Source organism: Cottoperca gobio, chromosome 7 (assembly GCF_900634415.1).
Source record: "Cottoperca gobio chromosome 7, fCotGob3.1, whole genome shotgun sequence".
Lineage (NCBI taxonomy): Eukaryota > Metazoa > Chordata > Actinopteri > Perciformes > Bovichtidae > Cottoperca > Cottoperca gobio.
The window spans coordinates 5,554,393-5,580,566 of NC_041361.1; the positions used below are offsets into that span (position 1 = coordinate 5,554,393).

The 26,174-nt window shown below is 44.1% G+C and overlaps 1 protein-coding gene across 2 annotated transcripts; it reads right to left on the reverse strand.

Moving 5' to 3' along the window:
- Nucleotides 1-293: 293 nt before the first annotated feature.
- bmp7b (bone morphogenetic protein 7b) lies at nucleotides 294-20,655 on the reverse strand. Of its 2 annotated transcripts, none has more exons than XM_029436588.1 (7): nucleotides 20,021-20,655; nucleotides 6,974-7,163; nucleotides 5,347-5,495; nucleotides 3,869-4,072; nucleotides 2,673-2,749; nucleotides 2,050-2,160; nucleotides 294-1,723 (listed from the first exon to the last, which is right to left on the reverse strand). In XM_029436588.1, the coding sequence occupies exons 1-7, from the start codon at nucleotides 20,418-20,420 to the stop codon at nucleotides 1,574-1,576; spliced, it is 1,281 nt and encodes a 426-aa protein (XP_029292448.1). In that variant the 5' UTR covers nucleotides 20,421-20,655; the 3' UTR covers nucleotides 294-1,573. The 2 variants fall into 2 exon arrangements, with proteins under 2 accessions (XP_029292448.1, XP_029292447.1); XM_029436587.1 differs by having other exon boundaries at nucleotides 6,974-7,166.
- Nucleotides 20,656-26,174: the final 5,519 nt, after the last annotated feature.

Sequence of the window (26,174 nt, forward strand, 5' to 3'; positions counted from 1 at the left end):
AGGAAGGTGCAACACATCCAGCGTGTTATTAAAATCCAAGGCTCGTGTAGTATTAGTGAAAGGACCCAATCATCTTCATAACAATGCCAACAATAATAAATGACAAAGACAAATGAATAATTAGCACATGTATTGGATTAAAAATGTAAAATAAATTGTCTCATGTCTGCACCAAATATATCTATAAATGGCTTTATAGTAGACATGACATACAGAACCCGTGCTATACATTAAAAAGCATGTGCAAACATCCACCCACCCACCCAAAGACAAAAACACATCCACCTCACAGGCATAAACCACTAACACAGACACACACTGTACCTCAACATAAACCTGAGAAAACAAAGGTTTTCAGTTTGTTTTTGCACATGGAAAGGAAACACACTCAGACTGATCTCAGGTCAGCAGACATCCAATCTAATGTAAATGTATTAACATCCAGCAGCTACAATCCAAGCAAGTAGTTGTGCGGGACTGTGTCGAGAACACCAGCGTGTCGATTTAATTCTGCTCTTCAACCAGATTAAACAACACACCTCAAGGTGGTTTTTGTTGCTTTTCTCCCAGTTTATTGTTGCAACCAGTTCAGCAGTAAAACATGGTTGAGACATTGGAGTACACTGTAGAACATCTTAGCCAGCTCTCAATAAATAGACCTTTTAAATACGACAGATTGTATTACAGCAGAGGAATATAAACCTGAAAACGTCTAGCACACAAAATAAGATGCTTCGTACAACGCTCTCTCTTTCTGACAGTTCAGCTGATTGTTGCTTTAAACATGTGAAGTATGTAGACATTTAAACAGGTCCAAGTTGTCAAAAAATGGCCTATTGCCATCAGTGTGCATGAACACGTGAGGCGCATTGAGTGTGAACTCAACGCTCGTGTCAAAGTAGTTTTCCGTCAACTTTGTTTTCATTTCCTCAGAGTTTGTGTGTACTATCGTGTGAAAGAAAACCGGCAGCATTACATACAGGAGAAAAAACACAAACCCAAGTGACATTCTAGGAAATAAATACACTTCTTGCTTTGTTTGAAAAAAAATTATTTACACAGTATTGTACATAGAAGAAATTCAGAACATCCATTCGAGTCTCTCAGTCATAAAAATATATATATATTTATATATAATAAAATCTACAGTAAAAGAATCAACTACAATAACAAGTATTAAAATAAACAAAAGATTGCTGACTGTGGATGAATATACAGTACAATCACTGCTTTTAATGTCTCGTATACACAGTAGAAAGCACAAACGTGAGTGTGTGTGTGCGTGTTTGTTTGTGCGTGTGTGTGCACTTGTGTGCGAGGAGTCTAAAATTGAATGAAATTCCCGTTTTGCCACACAACATCGTGTTTACTTCAGGGCAACCTTTAAAAACGAAACGAGAGTACCCTCCACACAGGAGACGGTCTTCACCTCTCAGAACGTTCATTAAATACATGTACTGGATTTGTTTTTAATCCATTCTCGATGTTTCAAATGGTGCCTGACAGCAAGAAGAAGCCCTTTCTACTCATGTGAGCGTGCATATGTGTGTGTCTTGATGTGAACGCTGACAGCCTAGTGGCAGCCACAAGCTCTGACCACCATGTTGCGGTATTTCTTGAGGATGACGTTGGAGCTGTCATCGAAGTAGAGCACTGAGATGGCGTGGAGCTGTGTGGGGGCGCAACAAGGCTTAGGAACCGTCTCCGGGTTAATAAAATGAACCTGGGAAGAAAAGAGGGAGTTTAAATGTTAAATTCGTCATTACACCACAAACTAATATTGACAAAAGGAAATGAAAAGGATGCATCACACAGGGTCATACACTGAATCTACAGTACTGTGGAGAAAAAAGCAGTCTTTAAAAAGGTTGACCTTATCCTGTGTCACATCACGGATGATTGTACACTCAAAAATACAATCTGCAACCGCTTTGGATTATTAAATACAGTAGTTTCAAAAAGCGACTACATTGCCTTGACAGTTGATGAGATGATTAGACTCTTAACATGACGGCTGGGTTTATGTTCCCTGCTTTCACGGTTACTCACAAGGGTTTGCACAATGGCATGGTTTGTGGCGTTCATGTAGGAGTTCAGCGGGAAGGCACACTCTCCCTCGCAATAGTACGCCGCATATCCTTCTGGAGCGATGATCCAGTCCTGAGAGTGAGGGAGACGGAGATACATTTAGGTTTGTACAAGTGGGAAATCCAAAGATATTTGATTTACTCTAATAGAATACAAACAAAAACCTGAATGTATTTACATTTGAGAAACTGGAACCAGTGGTATTTATACTTGAAAAACACTGAAATGATTAATAGATCATTGCTAATTACTCTTTCTGTCATTCGACTAATTGATTAACTTACTAATTGATTAATTGTATCAGTTTTCAATGTATTTTTTAACATAATCAGCCTGTATGTAGCTTGAAAGACAAAAACCAGGGCAACAAAGATATATAAGAGGACACCTTTTGGAGAGACTTTAAGTGTAACAGACTTGTTCCCTGTCGCAATAACAACTATGTGCTCAAGTCGTACGTGGACTGATTCCAGTGTGCCATTATGAAGGATACTGGGATAAGACTTGCAACCAGGAGCGTCTGATTTAGGCTTCAATTGGGCCGAGCAAATTCGGGCTACCTGGGAGAGGAATGCTTTCCGTACCTGCCACCCCAAGTCTCTGAAACTGACGTAGAGCTCGTGCTTCTTGCACGCCTGCTTCTGATCAGTACTGCTGTTTTCTGAGGAAAAAGACAGACGGACAGAGAGAGAGAGAGAGATTATACTTCAACACATGTGCAATTATCCCATTCAGCTACAAGAGTAACTATTTACTGTAGTCAGACCCTAGTTAGACAGAGGATGATAAGGAACAGACATAAACACCTCCAGGATCCTCATATGAAGCAGTAACATTTAAACAATGACTGAAGGAAAGCACCTCCACATACAGCAGCAGTTTTGGTAATTGTTTCAAATGAATGAACCACCCTGCTTAGAGACTCACTCTGCTGGGCTTTGAGTTTCCACTGGATGAAACAGATGTGCACGCAGACTAGGGTCCCTCCCCCCCCCTTTTTTTTTCATAACTCAAGTCTTAATATATTCTCTCTCCCTTTTCTTCGCTCATTTCAACATTTCTGTTCCCCTTTACCCCATCTGCGCAATATGTTTTCTATTTAATGCTATCTCTCTCGCTTCCTCTGGTGACCTCTGGGGCTCTGTGGTACATTAGTTTCTGAGAAGGGTTCAAGTTGGAAATGATCATGAGCGACTGGTTCTCATCATTCAGTTAGAGACCGCTGGTATCCAAAGTTCCAAACAAGCCCATTTGGCCCATGTGTCGTGGCCCCCGTTGCCCCACAGCACACTGCAGATGTGTTCTGCCATAAAAGCCTGCTCTGCCTTACCTCCATGCAGGGAACTTGGCCCCGACTGCTCTGTAATGCTTGTGTAAATAAATAAAGACAGCAGAGGGACATTTGAAGCTCAGGCATTACGGTCTAGTGTTTCAGCGCTTCGCATAAACACAGCCCTCTCACACCTCTGAAACAAAGGCCCCGAGTATGCATTGCATGTTTTGTCGTGCGAGAATCACATCAATTCCAACGGCATACTTTTTGTCGGTCCGGATATATTGTGTATTTGTGTTTGCGTGTCAATGAGTACACATTATACGAGTTAGAGGATTCCAATCATCTGTGTCCCATTCCGTGGATTCCTCACATAGTCAACAAAAAAGCCCGATCAAACCAGGGGGGTCGACTCAACACAATGGCATGAACCAGCACTGGCTGTATAAACAACACATACACACACACACACACACACACACACACACACACACTTGGCGTGTTTACCTGCAACGTTGGCCACTCTCAGTGCCTCTTGGCTCTTTGTCCCTTTGGAGCGGTTGGGGTTTCGCTGTTTGGCCCCTCCTTGCGCTGAGCGGATGCTTCGCAGGTGCACCTCAGTGGCTTTGAAGAAGGCCACCATGAAGGGCTGTTTATTCTGAGGCCCACTGCGACCAATCAGCCCTGCCACACGAGGATTGATGCTCTCTCCTGTAGGGGGAGACAGAGAGAACCGTACAACAGGTGAAATTTAGATTTGATTCATACAGGGCGATACACAAAGAGAAAGGGAATGCTTTTGAAATCAAATAAATGTGTTCCCACTTGGCGTCCCTGTGTTTCGAGTTTATTTTGCATGTGTGTGGTCCTCGCCGTCCTCACTGCGACAAACCTTTGTCTGTTCTACAAATGAAATTTCCCTCTTTGAATTCATTTCCCTTTTTTCTCATCGCTTCACCACCTCTGAAATGCCAAGAACAAACGTAGCACTGAACATCTAAGCCTCTCTACTTGTGTGTGTGTGTGTGTGTGTGTTTGTGTGGGTGTGTTGGTGCATGCTCGTGCCTGCGCTCTCCAGCAGTGTCTATAGAAGAATGTGTGTCTGATCGCCGTTATGTGGTAAATCAAGGCTTCTGTTCGTCGTTGGCGACGGGATGTCCCATGTGCCTGTCTGTGCATGCTCACCCATAACCCTTTCATACGCAAACACACGCTCGTGGATACAGCCTCTCCAGCACTCCCCTCACACAACATGAAAGCAATACACTGTCTGTTTTCCTCAGCTAACATGTAACATCCTGCCATCCTGCGAGAGATAGTATTCTCAAACACGTACTTCACACTGTTTGTTGATTAAGTTTTCCACTGACTAACTTCCAAGCCTTGTGATGACCAACTCCGGCTCAAGATGTTATCCTTAGGATAACGCAGTGTATTTTCTGCATGCTTGCTAATGATGCTGAGGGTATGACGGATGAAGACAGGGATGAATGACTGATGATGAATGATGAGGAGCAGGGTTTGATTTATCTTTGCTGTGTACAAACACAAAGGATGAATCAACTGATTCTTTGGCCTTTAGGAGAACAGCCATGATGTCAATGCTTGTTGTATTATAATGCCGACATTCATGTTTGTAAGGTATTCAGCAACTCTGTTATTGTACACAAACCTAGCATTACAGTTTCTGCACTTAAAGTCTACCTAGAACTTAATCAAGGAATCTTTAACCTGAGTTATTTTAGCGTGTACCTGGTGTTAACTGTTAAATAACTGGTAACTGAAATAACTACTTTAATTCATACTTACAATACTTTCCTTCTAATTAAGATCGTTACCATGTACAACTATCATCACCTCGTCTTTGCAACCGTTGTTCTTGTCCTGTTCTGATCTTTTTTCTTCTTCAGCTGTCTATCTTGGGTAACATGGCCACCTGTGACTTCCTATGTGCCAGGGAATACACTTATCTCAGTGACACTCACCTTTTGTGCTCTCCAGGGCAAGCTGCAGACCCAGGTTCTTGCCAGGGTTCAGGACCCAGTGGTTACTGGTGGCTGTCACGTCAAACACCAACCAGCCCTCCTCTGCTGCCCAGATCACCCGAGAGTCCAGCAGAAACAGGTCTGACTCCCTGGAGAGAAGACAATAACAGTTCACACTTAAAGTCAGAGATAAACACAAGTCAACAGTGATTTTACGCACGATTACAATTACAAAAAAAAAAGATCGGTTGAAACCATGTGTGAAGCTAAGTGACCGAAGTGCAAATTAAAGTAATGGAGTGGAGAGAGGGAGTCAGAGGAGTGTGACTGAGTGAAACAAAGAGAGGGAGATGGAGCAGGATAAGAGGGAGAGAGGGAGGCTCCAGATGGTGAGGCCCAGGGGAACACTTCATTTTCTTAATTGACAATAATGCTTTATAACGACAGGCCTTTCATACACTACACACAGTCAATCTATGGCTGGGAGTTTTTTGGGAGAGCTAGAAAGCCAAGAGAGAGAGAGAGAGAGAGAGAGAGAGAGAGAGAGATAGAGAGAGAGAGAGAGAGAGAAGAGAGAGAGAAAAAAAACAAGAGCGAATGTGAGCGAGAGTAGGGAGAGAGGAGAGAGAGAAAGAGAGGGAGAGGAGAAGAAAAAACAAAGCGAATGTGAGTGAGAGAGAGAGAGATAGATAGAGGTGGGGAGAGAGGGATCGGAGATAGAGAGAGAGAAACAAGAGGGCGAATGTGCTCTCTCTCTCTCTCTCGCTCTCCTCCTCTATATCGCGATCTCTCTCTCGCGCTCTCTTCTTTCTCTCTCTTCTCTCTCTCTTCTCATCCTCTCTCTCTCTCTCGCTCTCTTTCGCTCTTATAGATTATCTCTTTTCTCTCTTCTCTCTCTCTCTCTCTCTCTCTCTCTCTCTTCTCTCTCTCTCTTTCTATCTATCTATACTCTCATGCGAGAGAGAGAGAGAGAGAAACACAGCTGCAAAAGAGGAAAAAACTGTGTGAAAAGTAGAGAATGAAATAGTGCATATCCAAGTCAGTCCTATTGTCCAACACTGAACTCGTTTCTACTCTTTCACCATCAGAGACTAAAATCCCTTGTTCTTCTTGCAGCCATTCATGGATCCCGACCTATTTTCTGACTGGGCAGATAGTGTGTCACAGAGCTCTGGTTCATTCATGTACCCAGGCCCGTCTCTGGCAGAGGAATAAATGACTGTGTTGTTCCCTCTGGACAACAGAAACCTTTAGGAGGGGTCGAGGAGAGCAGGACACGGGCTATTCCCGAGTTACATACACCTTCTGGACGACCCAGATTAGTCACATGGAAAAGGTGGGGCTAAGACCTGTTGTGATTGGAGAAGCTTCCAAATAAGGATTTGAATAAATGCTTATTTTCATTATTTATAATATGTTGATTAATTGTGTCTATAACATACAAGAAAATCATGACAAAGGGAGAAAGTGATTATTAGCTTTACAGATATTTGGTTATGAACATTTCAGAGCTATTGCAGATTGAGTAATTGCTTAGCAATATGAAAACAAATCTATTTGTTGGTTAACAATATTGCAACTTACATTACCGAAAACAAAGCACAAAACCATATATTCCCATGCTCACCTATCAGTGTGTTCCTCCAACACCTGGAATATGCTAATGCGGAAGGTCTCATTATCGAAGCGTTCGTGGATGAAGTCTTTATAAATACGAAACTCAGCAGCAGTGACCGCCTCGCCCTCGGGGATCCGTGATAGGTCAAATCTGAACTCACGGTGATGACGCCGCACTGGTAAGAATTCCTTGTCGTGCTCTACTGCAAAAAAGAAAACAGAAAATCTTACATTTGAAAAACATCTTTTCACGTGAAGTCAAGGTTTCTGTGTGGTATTGAGTTGCATTTTATGGAGCAACTAAACACGTTTGCAGAAGAGGTCAAGAAAAAAAATGTATTCTTACTCCACAGTCCATCAACCTGAGCTGTTAGCAAGGAGCTGACATAGCTTGTCAGACTCTGGGTCAGTCCCAGATTAAAAACATCTACAGTTATGCAGTACACATGTTGGCTTATGATTGAAACATTCATGAGGACTAGCACTTTGCATCTGGCGCACACTGAGCCATGATAGAGAGATGCAGGCGGACTCTGACAGCTTTATGAGCCCCTTTCTTCTCTCTCTCTTCCTCTCATAGCCCCAGAGAGTCATCCAGTCTGCCCTTCATCTGGTTCTCATGAGTTGGGGGCTCAATGTTTTTGGTGTACCCCATCCCCTCCTCTCTCTCATCCCCACATCCCAGCTTTCCAACCCCCGCTGCATCCCCGAGACGTGGCCCCCCTGACCCTGCTCCTCTCGTGTCCCAGCAGGACATCCCAGGGGTCAGCGCCTTGTCTCTCATCATCTCCTGGCTCTCTCTCTGCACCTCCCTTCTTTATTAACTGTCAGACAGACCGCACACACATGCACACATCCGTACGTATGCAGACAGATACATACAATACACATCAAATGATTTACAAGCGTACAAAAATCATCATCTACCCAGACCCCCGTCGGCACTTTGAGCCCCCTTTTTCCGTTTTCTCCATCTTGTACCCCCTTTTATGTACTGTACTGAGTAGAGATTTCCTCCCTCCCTTATTTATATAGCACTTATCAAAACCACAGTGCTGCTAAATGCTTGAAAATCAGCAAGTTTACAGGCTCTCAATTAAAATGCCATCATGCTGATGTTTAGAAGGTATAATGATTAGTATGTTTACCATCTGAAGGGAATGTCATTAGTTGGGCATGTATTTGGTCATTGGACAGATTGAAATTTTGACCGGACGATGAAGCTAGATGGGGATAACCAACGTTATTTACTGTAGCACGTCATTTACAATAATTGGGCTATTGGAAAAAGTCAAAGTGAGAGGATGACCAAAATGATTAGGATTCATCCTCTGGAGACTGCGAATGTTTGTAGAAAATGTCATGGTGGATGAAAACAATTGTTTACAGTCTTAATACAGATACGTATCTACAATAAGGGCTTAGTCACAGCTTGTGGCAGAGGCCAGTGCTCTCCAGCAGCGCCTCCCTCTGACATTTTCAGCAGCCATCCATCAACCATTCATTGCTCCTCGACAGTTCTTTATCAGAGTTGACTGCCTCTGAACTCTGCACAACTTTGGTTGAAAAATCTTCAATCTTTGCCAAGCACACACACACACACACACACACACACACACACACACACACACACACACACACACACACACACACACACACACACACACACACACACACACAATGGCCGACTATTCCTGCAAGGACAGAGCGTGTGATTCAAAAGAATTTCTGACGACAACATACCAGCTGTTAGTGATATAAGTGTGCAATGATGTAAATGTTATGCATGTTTCACTACACAGCTTGTGTGGTGTTATTTCTTTCACTGCACACCTGCCTCTTTGTCTTCCTCAGACTTGTTACCCCTCTTCTGTAGTGGACTCTCTCCCCTACACCCCCTTTCATGTATGTCTCTATTAAACCCAGTTGCTGAAGGACATTATACAAAGGCAGCACTGTGAGATGATTGTCCAGAGCAGGAGTAAAGAAAGGATCTAATTACTCTTCAATGCTCTGCTCTGTGGTCATTAGATGGCCATGCTTTAAGCTCCCATTGTCCACAATCTGCTTTGGGCACACACTGGTTTAAAAAGATGTTTAACTCTTTGTGAAAACAATGGAGTTAGGCACTTATCAATTTAACCAGTCCGCTCTCTGGCCACACGTGTACCAAATCTGCACTGTAGATCATCTGTGTTGACAATACATACCTTCTAGTGCTAAAATAAAAAGTCTAAAGCTACACCTACACCTGAGGCTAACCTCACATTCAGCTTCTGGGCTTGTGAAAGCTTAAAGAGGAATACAACAAAGTAAGGACTCCCAGTTTCATTTCATATCATCCATCTAAATATATGTTTTTGGTGTCCTCTCACACAGCCTCTTTTTCATCTCCCACACCAGGGCCCTCCTTCTGTAGCCCAGCGCAGGTGCACTCCCTCTGGGGTGAAAGCCAGACCTGTTTTTTAGCCTCCGGAGCAACCCGCCCGCCCCTTCACTGTAAAATCTCTTTATCTTTTCTTGTGAGAACAGCTGGAGGCTGCTGTGAAACTCCCACACTAACTATTTCTCTCGCATCGCTTTCTATTTCCACTCCTCGTTGTATGAATTTGATCTGTACAGTTTGAGAGGGCTGCCTACAGAGTGTAGCGTTAACCTCTGCCACGATTCTGTCTTTGTCTCTCGGTTGCAGGCCATTACTGCAGTATGGCAGTCATTAGATGAGGGGAAGAGGCAGTCAAAGCCAAGCGGGTGCATTTATGACTTCCTCTGGGAGGAAGTGAGTAGCCATCACCCCACCTGTGTCGCAAACATACACACACCACAAACATGGTGAACACACCCTCTCATGGCTTATGAGCCCTTCATTCTGAGTAGTATGTACACGTACACACACACACACGTGCCGTGCACACACACAGTGTTTCCTGTGAAGCGAACGGTCTTGTGCGTCACAGCACGGTAACACAATCATTATGGGTTTCTGCTATCCATAATTAGAGATGCAACAACACACACACATGCAAAAGAGAAACACACAAACATACACACATACACAGTGCGCTGCTTCTATCGTTTGGTCTGACGTCTGATTTGCTTCTTATACAAACTGCTGATGATGCACTAGTTATACCACATCATTTGACTTGTGCGGGCCACACACGTGCACAGCAGCACACATCAGAGATGTCGGGAGGATGACGACTTCTCTGTTCTCCACGCCTGCAGTGCACCTGGCAACCAGAGGGAGACTACGGCTTCCTTACCATGTTCTCCACTGAGAGTCTCTGCTGGTTAACACCCAAAACCTCTGATGCTTTTCCAGAAAATAATCAACAGTGATTTGAGGCTCATTACTCTACAGTCACTTTATCCTTATTTGATAAATAGAGTGGTGTTTCTTTTGTTTTTTTTATCCATTCATGTTGGTCTGTTTTGTACATAGTGAACGTTAGACTGTCTTTAAAGGATAAGTCTGTTGGTATTCTGTATTCTTCTTGTCAATTAAAGACCAATTAACTGATCCTACTAACAAGTATTGTTTGTGCAGCCAGGTATTCGGGTGATAGTGTTCATTTCTCTTGCAAAGAAACTATTACAAACATATCAGTGAGCCACACTGTTGCTCTTTTACTAGCATGAACATTGGCACTTTATTGTATTCCGAGTGGATCCCACACACACCATGCTGCTGCTGTGAATACTTGCTATTGGACCAAATCCACAACATCCACTATTTACTCCTGTTTGTTTAACGTTTTCTGAAAAACTATAGTTCTCAGTTGTTTAACAAAATGATTTAGCCTTTAGCCTCTTTACTGAGAAGCTGGGGACACGCACTGACACTGTTGCTTTTAATTTCATGGGATTTGTTGACAATAACAAAAACACAGAATATAACTAGCCTTACTTTTTAACTTGTATATTTCTCTTCTTGCTTTTCCCTTTCTCCGTCTTCTCCCCCCTCCCCTGCCAGGCTAGTGGACCTAAGACACTTCTCCGACACCTCAAGCTCCGGAGCAGCAGCGGTCAAATCTGACGGCTCGCATTAGCCCAAGTGTCTGTTCGGCACCCTCACACCACTCACTCCCTCTTGCACGCTTCCGCTGCTCTGCAGGGGGGGGGGATCTCACCCTTGGCACTACTCTCACTTCTCTCAACCGACAGCTTAAGCTCCCACCCCCCCCCATCCCTCCCCCTCTCCCCCCCCCCCCCCCCCCACCCCTCACCTTTAGTTCTCTTGAGATAACTGTGCAACCATTATCCGCACCTCATTCTGCATCCCTGTAGAGCCCATTAGCTCTAACAGCACACCTGATTCCCAAACCAGAAACTAGGAAAGCAATAAATCAAAATCAGGGTCAGGTCATTTCATCTGGAAGTAAATGAATGGGACTGTACTAGTACATAGTCATTCAAATGTGATTGATGCACTATAATGACCTCTCTCTCTCGCTCTCTCTTTCTTTTTTTTCTTTCTGTTGCTCTAAATTCAACAATGTTTTAAGCACAGTACTGGGAACAAGTAAGTCATAGTTTCCGTAAGCTAAAAGGAGAGAGGGGAAGAAAGACGCAGTGCAAGGAAAGGGCAGATTGCTCAAAATGTTTATCCTATAAAGAGTAGCGAGGGTTTGATCTCTTGGGTACCGGGTGACTACCCACAGTAGGGCGATTACCACGTTAGGAAACATCCTGTCCACTGGCGACTACTGATGACATCATGCCTGTGTGATGTATTTGTACTGCTATAGGGCCTGACAGCACTGGCTCCCTGGGAAAGGGTCAGCGGAGTTTCATGCTATAACTTACTCACACTTAACGATCATTAACTCACCGCAGCGTGTGTGTGTGTGTGTGTGTGCATGTGTGTGTGTGTGTGTGTGCACAATCATATGCACAAGCCTTTGAGCCTTTGTGCAAGGAGAAGCAGTAACCACAGGAAGAAGAGTCTTTACATTTAAGGCTTGTGGTCAAAACCAAACTTTTCTGAGTCCTCCAGCCTGAGGGCCATGGAGAGGTTTCGGATTATACTCACAGCCACTGTGTTGACCTCTCTCTCTCTCTCTCTCCCTCTCACTGAAGCCATCAAACATGCTTGCCCTCTGCACCCGTAAACTGTAGTGCTGGGTTCCACCTCATGCTTCGCTGGGCATCATGGGCCAGAGATTTATACTGGAAATGTAACAGCCTGGAACTCACAGGAATGTATCTGACCGTAAAGCCTCTCCTTGTCGCTTCACCTCGGCAGAGCAGCTGTGCTACAAGGTCGGTTCATCATAAGAAATGATCTTACCTCCACTGGTCTCTAGCCGTGCAGGTAGTTCTGGGTCAAAGGAAAAGTTTGACATTTCAGGAAATACAATTATTCTCTTTCTGCCAGAGTTCGCTGTGAAGATATCACTCTCATGGTAACTGTCGGTTAAATACAAAAGGAATATCTCGTTTGTTTAATCAACCCCCTATAAAACCCCAAATCCTTCAAACTCTTTATGTTCACACTTTTGTCTTTGTAAGAATGGAACAAATGAAACGTAACATGTTAATTAATGAACTTCAGAGGTGCTGGCCTACAGATACAGCCATGCTGGGTTCCCAGTCTTTGTGCTAAACTAAGTTAGTAGCTTCATATTTCTATTTCTATTGACAGACTTGAGAGTAATCTCAATGTGCTCGTCTAATTTGAGGCTTCTTTGATTTGAATTTATAATATGGATGAATCTCTCCTTCACTGTAAGCCAAAGTGGTGAATCTCAAGAGCCCACAGTGATGCAGTGATTGCAGGTCCTGCAATAGTCATCTCCGAAATTGTTAAGAGAGGTTGTACATTAGTGAAAGGCAACGGTGACAACAAAGAAACCACATCCTAAATCTTCAGCGGTCATTGTTCTGTGGTATGATATAATGTGTTGAGAGACAGGGATGAAGGGGTGTGGAGAGATCTGTGCCAAGCAATGAGGGATCTCGCTGTGCTAATGCCACAGTAACCATCTGCATTTCCTCTTAACTGCAGGATAAAACAACTCAGAGACGTGGAACCACAGCCATTCAGTTTCCCCCTCTCACTCTTCCCCTCATCCCCTTGTTTTTATGTTCTTTAATTTTGTGGCCACAGGGGCCACACCCTCCTGGACCAGCCAAGCCGCCTCTTATTATAGAACTCAGGAAAATTCACATACAATACGCACATTGGCACAAAAAGACACACAGATTTCCCGGTGTCTACATAAAACTTTTTATAATTTCCTCCTGCGTCGCAGAGTGGCCTCTTATATACACATGACGGGCACATTGGTACCCTGATTTTAACAGCTTGTTGTTTATTTTGTTTAATTACAGCCCATTTTTCTTAAATAAACAAAATAGCTGTGGAGGAAACACAGCTGCACGCTTGCCTAAATAAATAGAAAGCCGCCACATGCAGTTCATATTCCACACTGCACAGACGTAACAATTTCATCACTTATCATAAATAAAAAAAACTCTTGCATACAGTTGTTGCTTGGCTTTTACAAGCTTTGATTTGGCTGTTGGAACCTGTTGAGGAATCTGGTCAGTATTACGGGCTTCCGCTAACGCAATCTTCCGCTAGAAGAACTAACACACATCACACAGTGCAGCTGGTGACTGGGCAGGGTAAGTGGCTCTGAAATAGTGTTTTACTATGCACAAAAACACACATAAGTGCCTTAACACGAATGCTCTAAAGCACATTATGTTCCCACAAGAAACAGGAATGAGGACTAATGCACTAGGTTTAAACAAATGCACGACATCCATTAGTGATCTACCTTTCCCCTCTCCTACTCTTGGCCTTGTCTTTCTTCTCTCCTTTCCTCTTCTCCCTTGTCTTCTCATCTCCTTCCTCATCTCCCCTCTGCCCTGTCAGTGCCCCGGTACCAAGCTAAGAGTGTTGTATTTGTTTTTGCAGCAGCGGAGCAGTTAGTCCCAGGATCTCTGGCCCACATCTGCTCTCGCAGCTTCGCTGCTTGGTACCCGCCATCATAGAAGTGCAGGGGAGTCTCATGTGCTGCTGATAAGGCACGGCCAAAGTAACCCAGATGAAAGAGAAGTGGCTAAACGGGTGGAAATATAATTCATTCTGGTATCCACTGCACTTTCTTTTTTTCTTTTTTATCTCACAGCTCACTTTAATGTATCAATTATTCCTCTTTCTATATGCAAAATTGAAGCTATGTTTTGTTTGGAGAGATAGAAAGAAAAAATAAGAAGTCAGAGCAGGAGAGTAAAACTAAAATGAACCCGACATTCCTGGCATTGAAGGAGCTCCGTCCATCATTGTAGCAGAGCTAGAACGCCCGCTGCTTAGTACATCTGGGCCTTTTGACCGCTGGCCACATTATCAAGTCCCACCCGCAGAGAGTTTCATCATCCCTCCCAGCAAGTGCCTTAGCCTGGCCAAGAGCAGAGAGGCTCTGATGTGCACATCCAGATGTCATCCTGGACTCCTGGGTTCAACAGGTGAATCTAAGAGATTATAAATGAAAATAAATGGATTTTCTCTGCGGCTACGTGCTGTATAGATCTGCCTGAAGCTTAACGGAGGAGAGATTCTTTGTCTCCATTTGTGGTATTTATTTACCCACCAGAACCAAGTGTAATACATCAAACTGTGGAGAGCATTGAGAGAAATTACCTGACAGGAAGCCAGGGCTATCTGTACCAACTGTTACATTCCTCGGCTTCTGCTCACTCCCTGTCCAGCAGAAGGCAATAAAACACGCGCTCAATAACACTAATTAGCTCCAGAGACATTCCTCTCGGGCAAAAAAAGTGTGTGTGTGTGTGTGTGCGTTTGTCTCCACACATGTAGGCATGTGCGTACATATACATGCATGTGTTTTTAGTTCACTAGGAGTGTATACAGAAGCGATTACATAAATCTACGGGAGGGAGAAAGGCGTACTAACGGTGTCAAGGACTGGCTGCACACAGATGAATGACTGGCTATCAACACATACTTATGCTTTAATTTTCAGGGTCCTCATGTGATGAAAAGTCTCCTGAAACCCATTTGGGAAAGCAGCTTCTAGTGTGAGATGGAGAGCCTGCGACAGACAAATCCATCAAATAACAACAACGCAACGACGGACACAAAGTACGTGTGTGTGTGTATTTATGGGAGAGAGGAGTGAGAAGTGAAGGAGAGAGAAAGGGCAAGCTGTGTTTTGGGTTCAGTGAAAGTGTGTGTATGAGTGTATGTATGTGTGCATGTGTGTCTGTGTGTGAGAGAGAGGTGGAGAGTGGAAAAACACACAAAAGAACTTGAGAAAGTGTTGAAATGTTTTATGTCTGGAAGCACGGGAGGTTTAAACCCCTGGAGGTGAGGGCCAGAGCAGGAGGTTGGAGACTAAACACCACACAACACCACCGGGACCACATGATAACTAACTAATTAAAACTAGGAGGCCAGTGCTGATAATCAATATGTTGGTTCAGGAGGGTCGGGAGGGAAATTTGGTATCAGATGGTCATGCGTGTGGGACAGATTGGAGACAGGGCCAGACGTGATGGTGGGGGTCGAGAGGAGGGGACTTGTTGGACTCTGAAAAGATAAAGTTTCTCTGCACAGCTGCTTTGGCCTGCAGACAGAGGGAAACATCTGTATTAGCCTCAGCACCACGGGCAGCCCACTGTGAAGAGGAATGCAAAGGAGCAATAGAAAAGGGTGGGGAGAGAATGAACAGGAGATATGGGGTTTTTTAAAGAGAGATATTGGAGCTATTCAGTTGAAATTGAACGTGTGGACCTCTCGGCTATAAAACTAGATCTGCGTGCCTCTAGCGTGACTGCAGTGTGACACAACTGCTTCCGAGAATGTGGCTGTGAGTGAGCCGGTGACACAATGCTGTCTGAACGCCAAAGCCTCTAATAAATCCTAACTAATTTACCAGTTACACATTTCTTCCCCTCTCTGCTCTCATTACCTTCCTATTAACGTGTTCTATAAAGCAGAGAGAACTGGCAGCTCCTATGGAAGCATGACGGAGGGCCATGAATGGGGGAGGGCCAGGTGGTGCCCCCGTCACCAAGGTAGCGCAGAAGATAATTGACCTGCTGGTGGACTGACTCACTCAGCCAAGTCTGTTATGATACCTCCCCCTTTCTCTGATCACAACCTCAATACGCTAGTTAAATATATGACTCGACACTACTACTAAGACGGGTCAGCGTGTGTAACATCGCGGCAGATAACAGTTTTCAAAATGTTGCATATTTCAAGTTTGCAGCAATGAGAGAAAGAAAGCAGTTGTTTGTGTACTGCGCTTTAAATCTGTTTACTGAAATGTATCACATCTGCTGCAGATTAACAGCAGCCGAACACTGAGCAATTAAATGCATCCTTGGTACCGCATTGTTTTCAATGACTTGGTATTTATACTTTTTTGGGATGATTTTACTTTACAGCAGTAGCATGCCCCCCCCCCCCCCCTGAGCATCACGGTTACACATGCAAGGACCAATCAGCCAGGGCTGAGTTACTGAAAAAAAGGTATGAACAAGCACCTTGTAAAATAGTCTAATAAATGTAATCAAAGCAATAAACAGTGCTACTGTTACACATTACAGCAGGACAAACTCAGTTGTGTAAAAGAAAAACTTTAATAGTGTATGTTTTGAATTACTACTTCAATTTTAATCCCTTTAAAAAGGATTGACCTCTTCAGTAGGAACCAATGGGCTTGTGGCTAAATGCCATAGACAGGGTTGGAAAGTAATAAGAGACGGACAATATAATAATATACATATGTATGTATATTGTTTGGTTTTGAAGACAGAAACATTAGTCTTATCATTCAACTTAGAACAATATCATAATAGGACCATATCGTAACAATATGAATCCGCTGAAGATAAATGAACCACTATATTGAATATATTGGACAACCCTAGTTTACACACACACACACACACACACACACACACACACACACACACACACACACACACACACACGCACACAAACATGGAATGTAGAAGTTTCCTCACCTAAGGCTACGGTAATCCATGCCAGACGACATGAGAAAAGACAAAATAAGGAAGCGGTGACTAACACACCTCATGATAACCTTTTACTGTAAAAGTCTACAACCCCCTCTCTAACCTAAATACAGGTGATGATGTTGCTACTGTTTCCGTCATCCAGGATGCAAATAGCAGACATCTAAGTCACAGCCTTTTCCTGTGGTCTGGGACGTGTAAATGGGCAATTTAGGTTTGGCATTATGAGTGTTTGTGCGTGTGCCTGGATAGCAGAGTATGAACGGCCTGTGTGAGAGTTTAATATGAACCGATCTGAACTGTGGCACAGCACAGGCCAAACTAGCGACCAAAAGCCCTGGAAGCTGTGGTTTGTTGAGGAGGAAATGCCTTAATTCACGGTGGCTGAGGGCTAATGCTGCCAGAGACCACAGGGAAGACATAAAATAATAGTTACTTAAAGGATGTGTATGAGTATAGATGTGTGCGCAGACGGACAGAAATGTTGGCAAGTAATATGTTAAAATGCACATTTTATTATTATCTTTTTGTACTTCTCGCCACCTTGAGAGACGGGGAATGTGCATGTTGCCTTCACTTGCTGGCGTGTTATCATGGCATGTCCGGCACACACCCAGTGCCTGGGTGACCTGTGTTTCGTGTAGCAGTGTACATTCTGAATGTATGCTGTAAGCCATTTACACAGCTGGGCTTTTAAACTGAAGTGACTCAGTGAGAGGACAACCCTGGCCTGGGGTCTCTCACTAAGCCCACACCCGCCCTGGCTGGCTGCACTGGAGACTGCAACACTCTCACAAGATGACAACAAAGTGTAGCAGCTCCCCTGAGTGGCAATCAGGACGAAGCTAAACTTTTATTTTTTATATTAAGTTTAGTGCTCTGAGATATTTACTTTGATTTTACGTTCAATCAGTGTAGATCTACGGTGCACCCACAGTAAAATCAGATATGTTCTTGTCACAGTATTTAGCCCTAAGTACAAACCAGACCTCTCTTGAAGCAGTAACCAGTGTGCAAAGTCTGACTAATGTACCTTGGCACGGTAGTTATGGAGACAAGCAGAGCTTTGGAGGGACAGTTTTTAAATAAAAGCCACACTCATTTTGCTCTCAGACAACCTAAATAAGAAAACAAACCCACAGCGAGCAAATGTGGAAAGGAAGGAATTTGGAGAGGAAATAGTCAATCCATTCGATAGCCATCACTTACTCCTCTGTGTGTGAGTCTCTCTCTCTCATGTGAAGGGTAATGAAACAGCATACTGTGTTCTGTTTTGAATCAAGCTGCCTGGACAAATATCTGATGTTATCAGGGACAAACTTAAAAATGAATCCTATTAACAAATGCAAGACGTGGCGGATAACACACTCACAATGCAATCTCAAATGCCCACTTTATATTCAAACGAGAGACATATTGTTGGGCAATGAGGAAGACTCAACCTGGACAAATGCCATCGGTAATGACATTAGCCACAAGACTTCAGGAAGGCAGTGTGACTTTCTTTCCATGATCCTCTATATTAAATTAAATGTTCTCTCCAGCTGATGTGACGCATCTTTGTTTAGGTTTTCTCTCTGCTTTAAGCATCGTTCTTGCAAAAGAATTGGACCGAGTCCCAACCATCTCTCGCCTTTCTTTCTCTCTCTAAAGCTCCCTCCTTCCTTGTCAGCTTACTGCTGCCTCGGCCCTCGACTTTGCAAGTCTCTGTGGTCAAACCCGTCTGTGTGACAGCCTGTCAAAAATAGTCACAATGCAGCAGCTCCCAACGTAATTACACAGAGCAGTGGAGGAACCAGTGTCACCTCCCTCTCTATTGCCAAGACGCTCCAACAATGATCTTTCCAGGATTGTATGCAAACTTCCAACTTTCATCTGCCATTCTATCTGTCTGGTCCCCAAATTCGTTCAAAGTTTAATATACAAAAGTATACACAGCTACCCTTCTGGTAGTTGCTGTGACTGCATCATTTGTTAAACAATTATATTTATAACGATGCGTTTATCTATCCATAAATCTGACACCGCCTGCTAATGTTGTGATTATTTGCACTTAACAATCTCTGATTGTTGCTGACAGCAATACAAGTTTGACTGTTTGATTTCCATAAACATTCTGATAAGATAAACTCTGTAGTCCAGAGAAAAAAAACATTTAACAACTGAGGACTAAACACAACTAGTCTATTGGAGTGGTACTCATGCTACAACACAATGACTCATTGTGTGACCGACTGAAACTAACTAAACTAACTTTGGATCATCATTGACTGGCATTATTTTGTGGTCTGAGTGTCTGTAGGGATGTCTTCAGATTAGAGTGAAGGGAGGACCCAGTGCACTTTGAACCCATTCTGCTGTTGACTTACTCATTCTTTAGATAACACATGGTTGACATATTAACTGCTGGCTGGTCCATCATCCACAGCTCCAGCACCTGAACATTAGCTGGTTGTTGCACAGCTGTTTAACAGAGACGGACACTGGAATGTGACACTCCTGGTATTAGCTGGATAACTGCACCCAGTTGTGTGTAAACATAGTTGTTGTGCTGGTCCCCTGTGTGTGAATGTAGGTGTAATATCAGACCAATACAATACAATACAAATGCTGCTCCTTAAGGTGAAGTAACAAGACACAATCCACAATGATCCTACTACAGTTCAACACATAGACTCAGTATGTTGGAGTGCAATACTTGCAGGGAATACAGTATATAGCTGATTACTTGACAAAAGCTGCAGAAAACTTCAAACCAAAAACGTGTGAAAAGAGTGTTTGTCCATAAATAAATACAATTACTCGTATTTCTTTTTTAGGGACCTCTAATTATTCTTCTGTGTACAAAAAAACCCTAACCTAATTATATAGTACATATAGTGAGTAACAAAACTATTATGATTCAAGTATTGTGTTTGAGAGAATTGAGACTGACTGGACTGAGTAATGGTGAACAATAGACTTAAACGGCCTGAATCTTTCCTGTCACTAAAATATGTCTATAAGTCTTATAAATTGGACAGAATAAGGTGCCTACCCAGATTGACAAAGCTCATGACCATGTCTGCGTCGTTCAAGAAGTTGTTGTCTTGCAGGCTGGCTATCGGGGGGCCTTGGGTGGTGAAGACGGGCTTGTAGGGATACGAGTATCTGTCCTCGTCCCCCTCCGTGGACATGGCGTTGTACAAGTCCAACATAAACATCGGAGCAGCGTTGTGCTTTCCGTGGAGGTGGGGTCGCGGCCGGTGCGGCAGCCCCAGGATCGACAGGATCTCCCGCTGCATCTCTCTGCGCTCCTGGCTCTTCAGTCGACGGTGGATGAAACTGGAGTGGAACTCGTTGTCTAAAGTAAAGTTCGTAAAAGCGGTATTCGCCAGCACGCAGTAGCTCCAAACCAAGAGCAAAGCCGGAGCACGTCTATCCAAAATCGGTGCCATGGTACTCGCCGTGCGTAATTGCGCCCAGTTCTGTTTGCCGAAACTCTGGGAAATGGATATTGAACTTGTAGTAACAGGCAGCCTGTGTTCAATATCCAAAGTCAGGTACGGACCCTCATATTGAGGGAAGTGCGCCCAAATAAAACATCAACTTAACTTCAAAGCCCTTTTGTTGATTGGCCAACAGCTACCAACCGTAGTGCAGCATGCAACTGCAGAGTGGAGGCTGCGAGCAGACGCGTATCACCGGGAGAGACACGAGCAAATTATGAGGAGGCGCTGTGTGCTGGGAGGAGCAGGAGAGAGAGAGAGAGAGAGAGAGAGAGAGAGAGAGAGAGAGAGAGAGAGAGAGAGAGAGAGAGAGAGAGAGAGAGAATGTTGTGGTTTCTAATGGGGATAGAGCTAAGTTGGCCTTTGTTACAAGTTGGCAAAAGGCTTGAGGCTACATGTGCAAATACAAAACGGATTAGGACGGGATTTGTATCATGATGCTTAAGTGTATGATAAAGCACATTTCGTCATTCCTTTCCCACAAGTCTTCTCTAGTATGCTTGCGTGGATTCAATGATGACAGATGTCCAGACAGTGACAATAGGCCTTTCAGTGTGAGGGTAGTTAGAGTAATTATTTTACTGTGTGGGTGAAAACATGCAGCTGCAATGCTGCCACTTTAATAGTTACTCTGCAATCTGCAGGTGCACCCGAGTGAATACCTCTGTTCATATGGTTCAAAAGTCTTTTGATGTCAAAGAGGCATTATTACAGCCTCACAACAGCCATTTCATGCCGCATGTTTGAAGATATCCAAGCTTTCTATCCCCACCGCTGGAGCAGGAAGTTTGTGACAAAGGCAGCGGTGCACAGACACAGAGCAGACTGCGAAGGAGGGGTGCAGATGTTTGGCAGCTGCTTCATCCCTCCATCTGCCCCCCTGGCCCCAGCACCTCTTAAACACCACACTTTTATGGAACGCTCCTGACCCTCTTGTGCGCTCTGCTCTCGCTGACACAGGCCGAGGGATTTCCGATGCGCCAGGAACGACCGCTTTATCTAGACAGACCTCCTTAAACCTTTTCACTACACAGAGAGTGGAGTTTTAAAGGCTCTGTAGTTGAGATGTTTTAGGGCTATAGCTTGCCAGGTGATTTTTATGGCAATAATATTAGACTTCAATGGCACAGCACGAGAGGCTGCCAGACGGCTTAAGCCATGATTGCAAACAGAGGAAGGGAGGAAAGGAGGCAGAGCGTGTCTTGGGGTCTTCTACACTTAGCTCACCTTCCTGCCCATTTAATGTGGTTGTTCTCGTCTTCAAAGGCGTTCCACTCCTCTTTTTTCCAATGACAATTCAACATGGCTTAAAGCTGAAAGCTTACATAGCCTGCCACTACTCATTCTGTATATCTAATCCTCTATTTGCTTTTAAATGGCCTTTCAGTAGTAGCCTGTAACATATAAACATTTCTATCCGGTGCCTCAGATAGAATCAGCTAATGGCCGCAGGTGTTTACATTACAGCAGTTTCCGACAGGGGACTTGAAAGGGTCTAGGCTTCAGTTATAACTATACATCTTCCTCTCTCTCTCACTTTCCTTTCCCCCTCTCTCATTGTCTTACGTTCATTCTGTTGCTCTCTCATCCTTGCTGTAAGGTTGGTGAGGTCGAACCCCCCGGTGCTCCTCCGACAACCCCCTGCCCTTGGCTCAGTTTGCGTCCAGAGAGGGGTTGACAATCCTGTGCAGGATAATAGGAACAGACCCCCCTTTGTTTGGGCCTCCATGGGCCTGATGACAGTCACAGTAAACAGTGGGCACAGTCTGAGTCCAGGCTGGGTGAGCTGCACTGAGGGGCCTTTGAGGAGAACTAAAGCAGAAAAGCAGAACAAATAGTGTTTGAACCTTCCGTCGTCGACGACACACACATGGAGGAAAAGAAACTGAGAATGCAAAAGAATAGACACATTTCTTTGAAGAATTTCACACTAAACTCAATATTTTGTCTCACAAATACCTACATATTTACACATCCAGTGATGCACACTGTCAAGACCTGGGCCATTACATTTAAGGCGGTTAGGTGGCTGTTGAAGAGAGTGGATGCACTTCTGTCAGCAGAGCCAGTATAAATCACTGTGGTGAACAGCTGTTGTACAAACTAGGACCATGAAGCGTTATACTTTTTAAGGCTTACTTAGGTGAGCTCACAAGATCTTTACTTTGATACGTTGATCTTGATTTTCGCTTAGCTCAAATTCAGCAGTTGGCCTAAGGCATTTAGAGCGCACACACATACACTCTTCCCACTATGATCTCAGACAGTCTGCACGAATACACACCTCCGCACTCCAACAGGTTGGAGCATGATACTAAGCTCCAAAGAAGACCACACAGCAGTGCAGTGAAACATCCCTGGAAACTCTTTCAAACCCCCACAACAACACAAGAAAACACTTTCCATCTCCACACAATACTGTTTGAGTTGAGTTGCTGCTTTCTCCATATGACTGCCTATCTCTTTTTAGGAGCTCAAAGCATGCGGTCAGAGGTCAGATTAATATTTATTTCATGTGTTGCCTCAGAGAGCAGCAGGCAGCAGTCCTTTGAAGGCCTGTGTATGCTGGGAGACGGATGAGGTTCGGTGGAGGGGGGTCTGACAAAGCAGACCCACTGACGATACAGTAAAACTTTTTTCAGTGTAAACTGACCCTCAAATGAAGCAGTGTGGGGTCGGGGTGCAAGGACGGGAGAGGGTGGAGGCACATTTTTTCCTCTCCCCCCCCCCTCCCGGTCTGCCTGTCCTGTCCGCCCTTGTCTACGTTTTTGCCGTAACCCAACTGTGTGCGCTGCACAAACCAGCGGCCTGTTAAAACAGCCAAACCAGGTGGAGCTGAGCTATTGAAAATGTTCCCCTTCTGGTGTCTCACACTTCCAGGGGCCTCATGAACATATGAGACACAGCTGTGAGACAGGCAGAAGAAAGGGAGGGGGTGGGTATATGAAACGGCTTTGAAATAGTTCACTTTGTAAATCCAATTTAAGTTTTGGGCTTGATAGCATTTTTCACAATGTGGATCCAGTTTAGAAGTATTGGATCCAAGTGCGCTCGCCACGATTGCTACCCAATCCCTGTCACATTCTCAATTTCGGCATTATTAGTTTGGCATACGATTCAGTAGCATGACAGCATCACATGTCCAAAGGTTTTCTGCTGAGGAATACATGATGATCTTATTTGAAATGATGCACCTTGCAATCCTCATTGCCATCACTCAGTACCTACTTTCGCCTGTATCCGGTATGTCCCGTCACTCCTGCGTCTGTCTGCAGGCAGATATGGGACGAGGGAACACCAGAGTAGCTTGGATCTGATTCATAGCTCTCAGCAGTCCAGTCCAGACCCATCAGTTATAGTTGGTGTCACTGAGATACCGTTTTAGCTAAGCTTTCCAAAATGCCTGGCTTAGTAGAGCTTATCCATTGCAGGATGTTATCACTCAGGCACTCTGTCACTTGTGTCATCGGCACAGAGTACAGGCTTGACACTGAGCTGGTCTCTTCACCTAGCCAGTCACATACTTATCAGCATCCATTACTGAGGTGTGAGGGCCTGATAAACGTCTACCCAGTTCCATGCAGCTCACGGCAGAGGTCCCATTTAGATTGTTGTCTCTGGCGAGAGAGGCCTTGCCCCTTTGACTCTTGCTCTCATCACTCTGTAAGGCAGTGTTAGTCTGTCAATCAGAGGGGACCCTGGGTGATCAGTCAGCTCCTCTTTAGGGGATGCTGGTCTGAGGAGCCATTAGAGAGGAGGCGGCATAACCAGACTAGCCCAGGCCAAAAGCTGATGAGAAACAGAGGAGCAGGAGAGCCTGAGGTAGAAAGTGTGTGTGTGTGTGGGGGGGGTAGAGGAGGAGGTGGATGTGCTGAACTATGTGGATTGTGAAGGGAGGGCAGCTCTGTTTTCTATTTGTGAGGATTAGGTTGACAGATCTGTATTTAGTTTCTTTGGGCCTCTAGCTGCAGCTAATCCCCCTCACCTGCAGCGAGTGCCCCCACTCTCTTTCCTCTGACCCTGCAGCCCCTTACTTCCCCCATGTTTCCCCCCTCCTGCCCAGTACAAACACTCATCCCAAGACAAGCACATGACTCGTTGCACTCTGTCTCCTCAGGTTAGGGCCTCACACTCAACACAAATCTCTCCCGGGCCAAAGGAACAGTAGGGGTCTCAGCCTTTCTGGAACAGAAGAAAAAAGGACCCCCACAACCTGTGGTCTTCCACATGTTAAGATTTTTTTTTTTTCAGCCTGGGTGAGGGGTTGTCCCTCATCACTTAGAGATAGCAATTACTCAGAAATTAAGAGCCATTACTAAGGAAGCAGCTTGTCAAAGCCACTCAGGGGAAAGGGGACCTTTGGTAAAGCTGCACATTAGGAAATATTCAGGGTCAGGTCAGGGCCACAGACCTCTTCTCTTTAGATCCTGGCTCCCACACACTCTGATCAGGCCTTCACACTGTGAAATAAAGACCGCAGTGCCTTTGCAAACACACACACAGCATGCCTGCCAACAATTGTTGAAGGTGGGGACTCTGCATGACCTAATAGTATTAAACTCTAAACACATTTCTCTGTTTTAACAATAGAGTGACATGACTGCAACATAATGCAACAAAGAGACTGAAACAGGTTTTGAAAGGTAGTCGATGAAGCATTATGTGGGATTTCCCTCCTTGCCATTTTAATGTTTGGAGCTTAAAACAGCTGTACTTGTAAATTATATCTAAAAATCACTTCCACATGGCTGACAGATACCATATATATTTGGATTCTCCGAGACTCTAACCACATTCAATTATCCACGACCCACCCTACTGCAAACCACCTCCCACCTCCCACACAAACAGAAACATACACGTACAGTAGACAAACCGTTGGACAAGTAGCAGCAAGCTCACAAAAAGGGTCTCATTACTGAGTGCCACAGAGGGTGCTAATGGTAATTTTACTTAACACCACCAGCATAGGCCTACTACTTTACACCAAATGAGGTGGCCCACACACATTCACGGATCTTATTAATGGACAAAGCTTGCAAATGTGCGCTGACCTTTCGCGTGAAGAGGAAGACTGGTAGCTGCTTTCAGTCATTTCCAGGCTATGTGTCTGTCAGGACATCAGAACTCATTGTAGGTTATTTAATCTGGTATTTCAACCGTGTCAAACCTGATCACAGAAATACAGAGAAGAGGAGATTTAGCACATCAAGTCAAAAAGCAAATCACCAGAAAAGTGGTTTTATATATTTGTGTTTCAAGTTTCAAGAGGATCAACACAAGTGCTGTTAGAGCTCTGAGGAAATACCAGGTGCAAAAAGAAAAGACACTCCAAAAGAGAAAACATTTATACATGTAGCCTTAATTATGGAGGTGCAATTGATTAAACCTTGAAACCGAAGACACATGGCAGATTTGAACTATTTTTGAATGTTTTTAGGCAGTTTTGTGTGTACAAATACAACTAAAAAGATACGTTACTGGTATAAAGAGTACATTAAAAAGCATTTCAACCAAGCGGTTACAGTATACGTGGTCTGTTGTTTTACCTCTTGTATTGCTTATGTTTTGAATTTCCTTGGAAAGCACTTTGTACTTGAAAAGTGCCCTCCAATAAAAAAATTATTAAAAACAGTTCCACTGTAGTTAAGTGCAGTACTATATCGTCTTATCGTCTAAATATGGTGCAACTTGTAAAGTAAT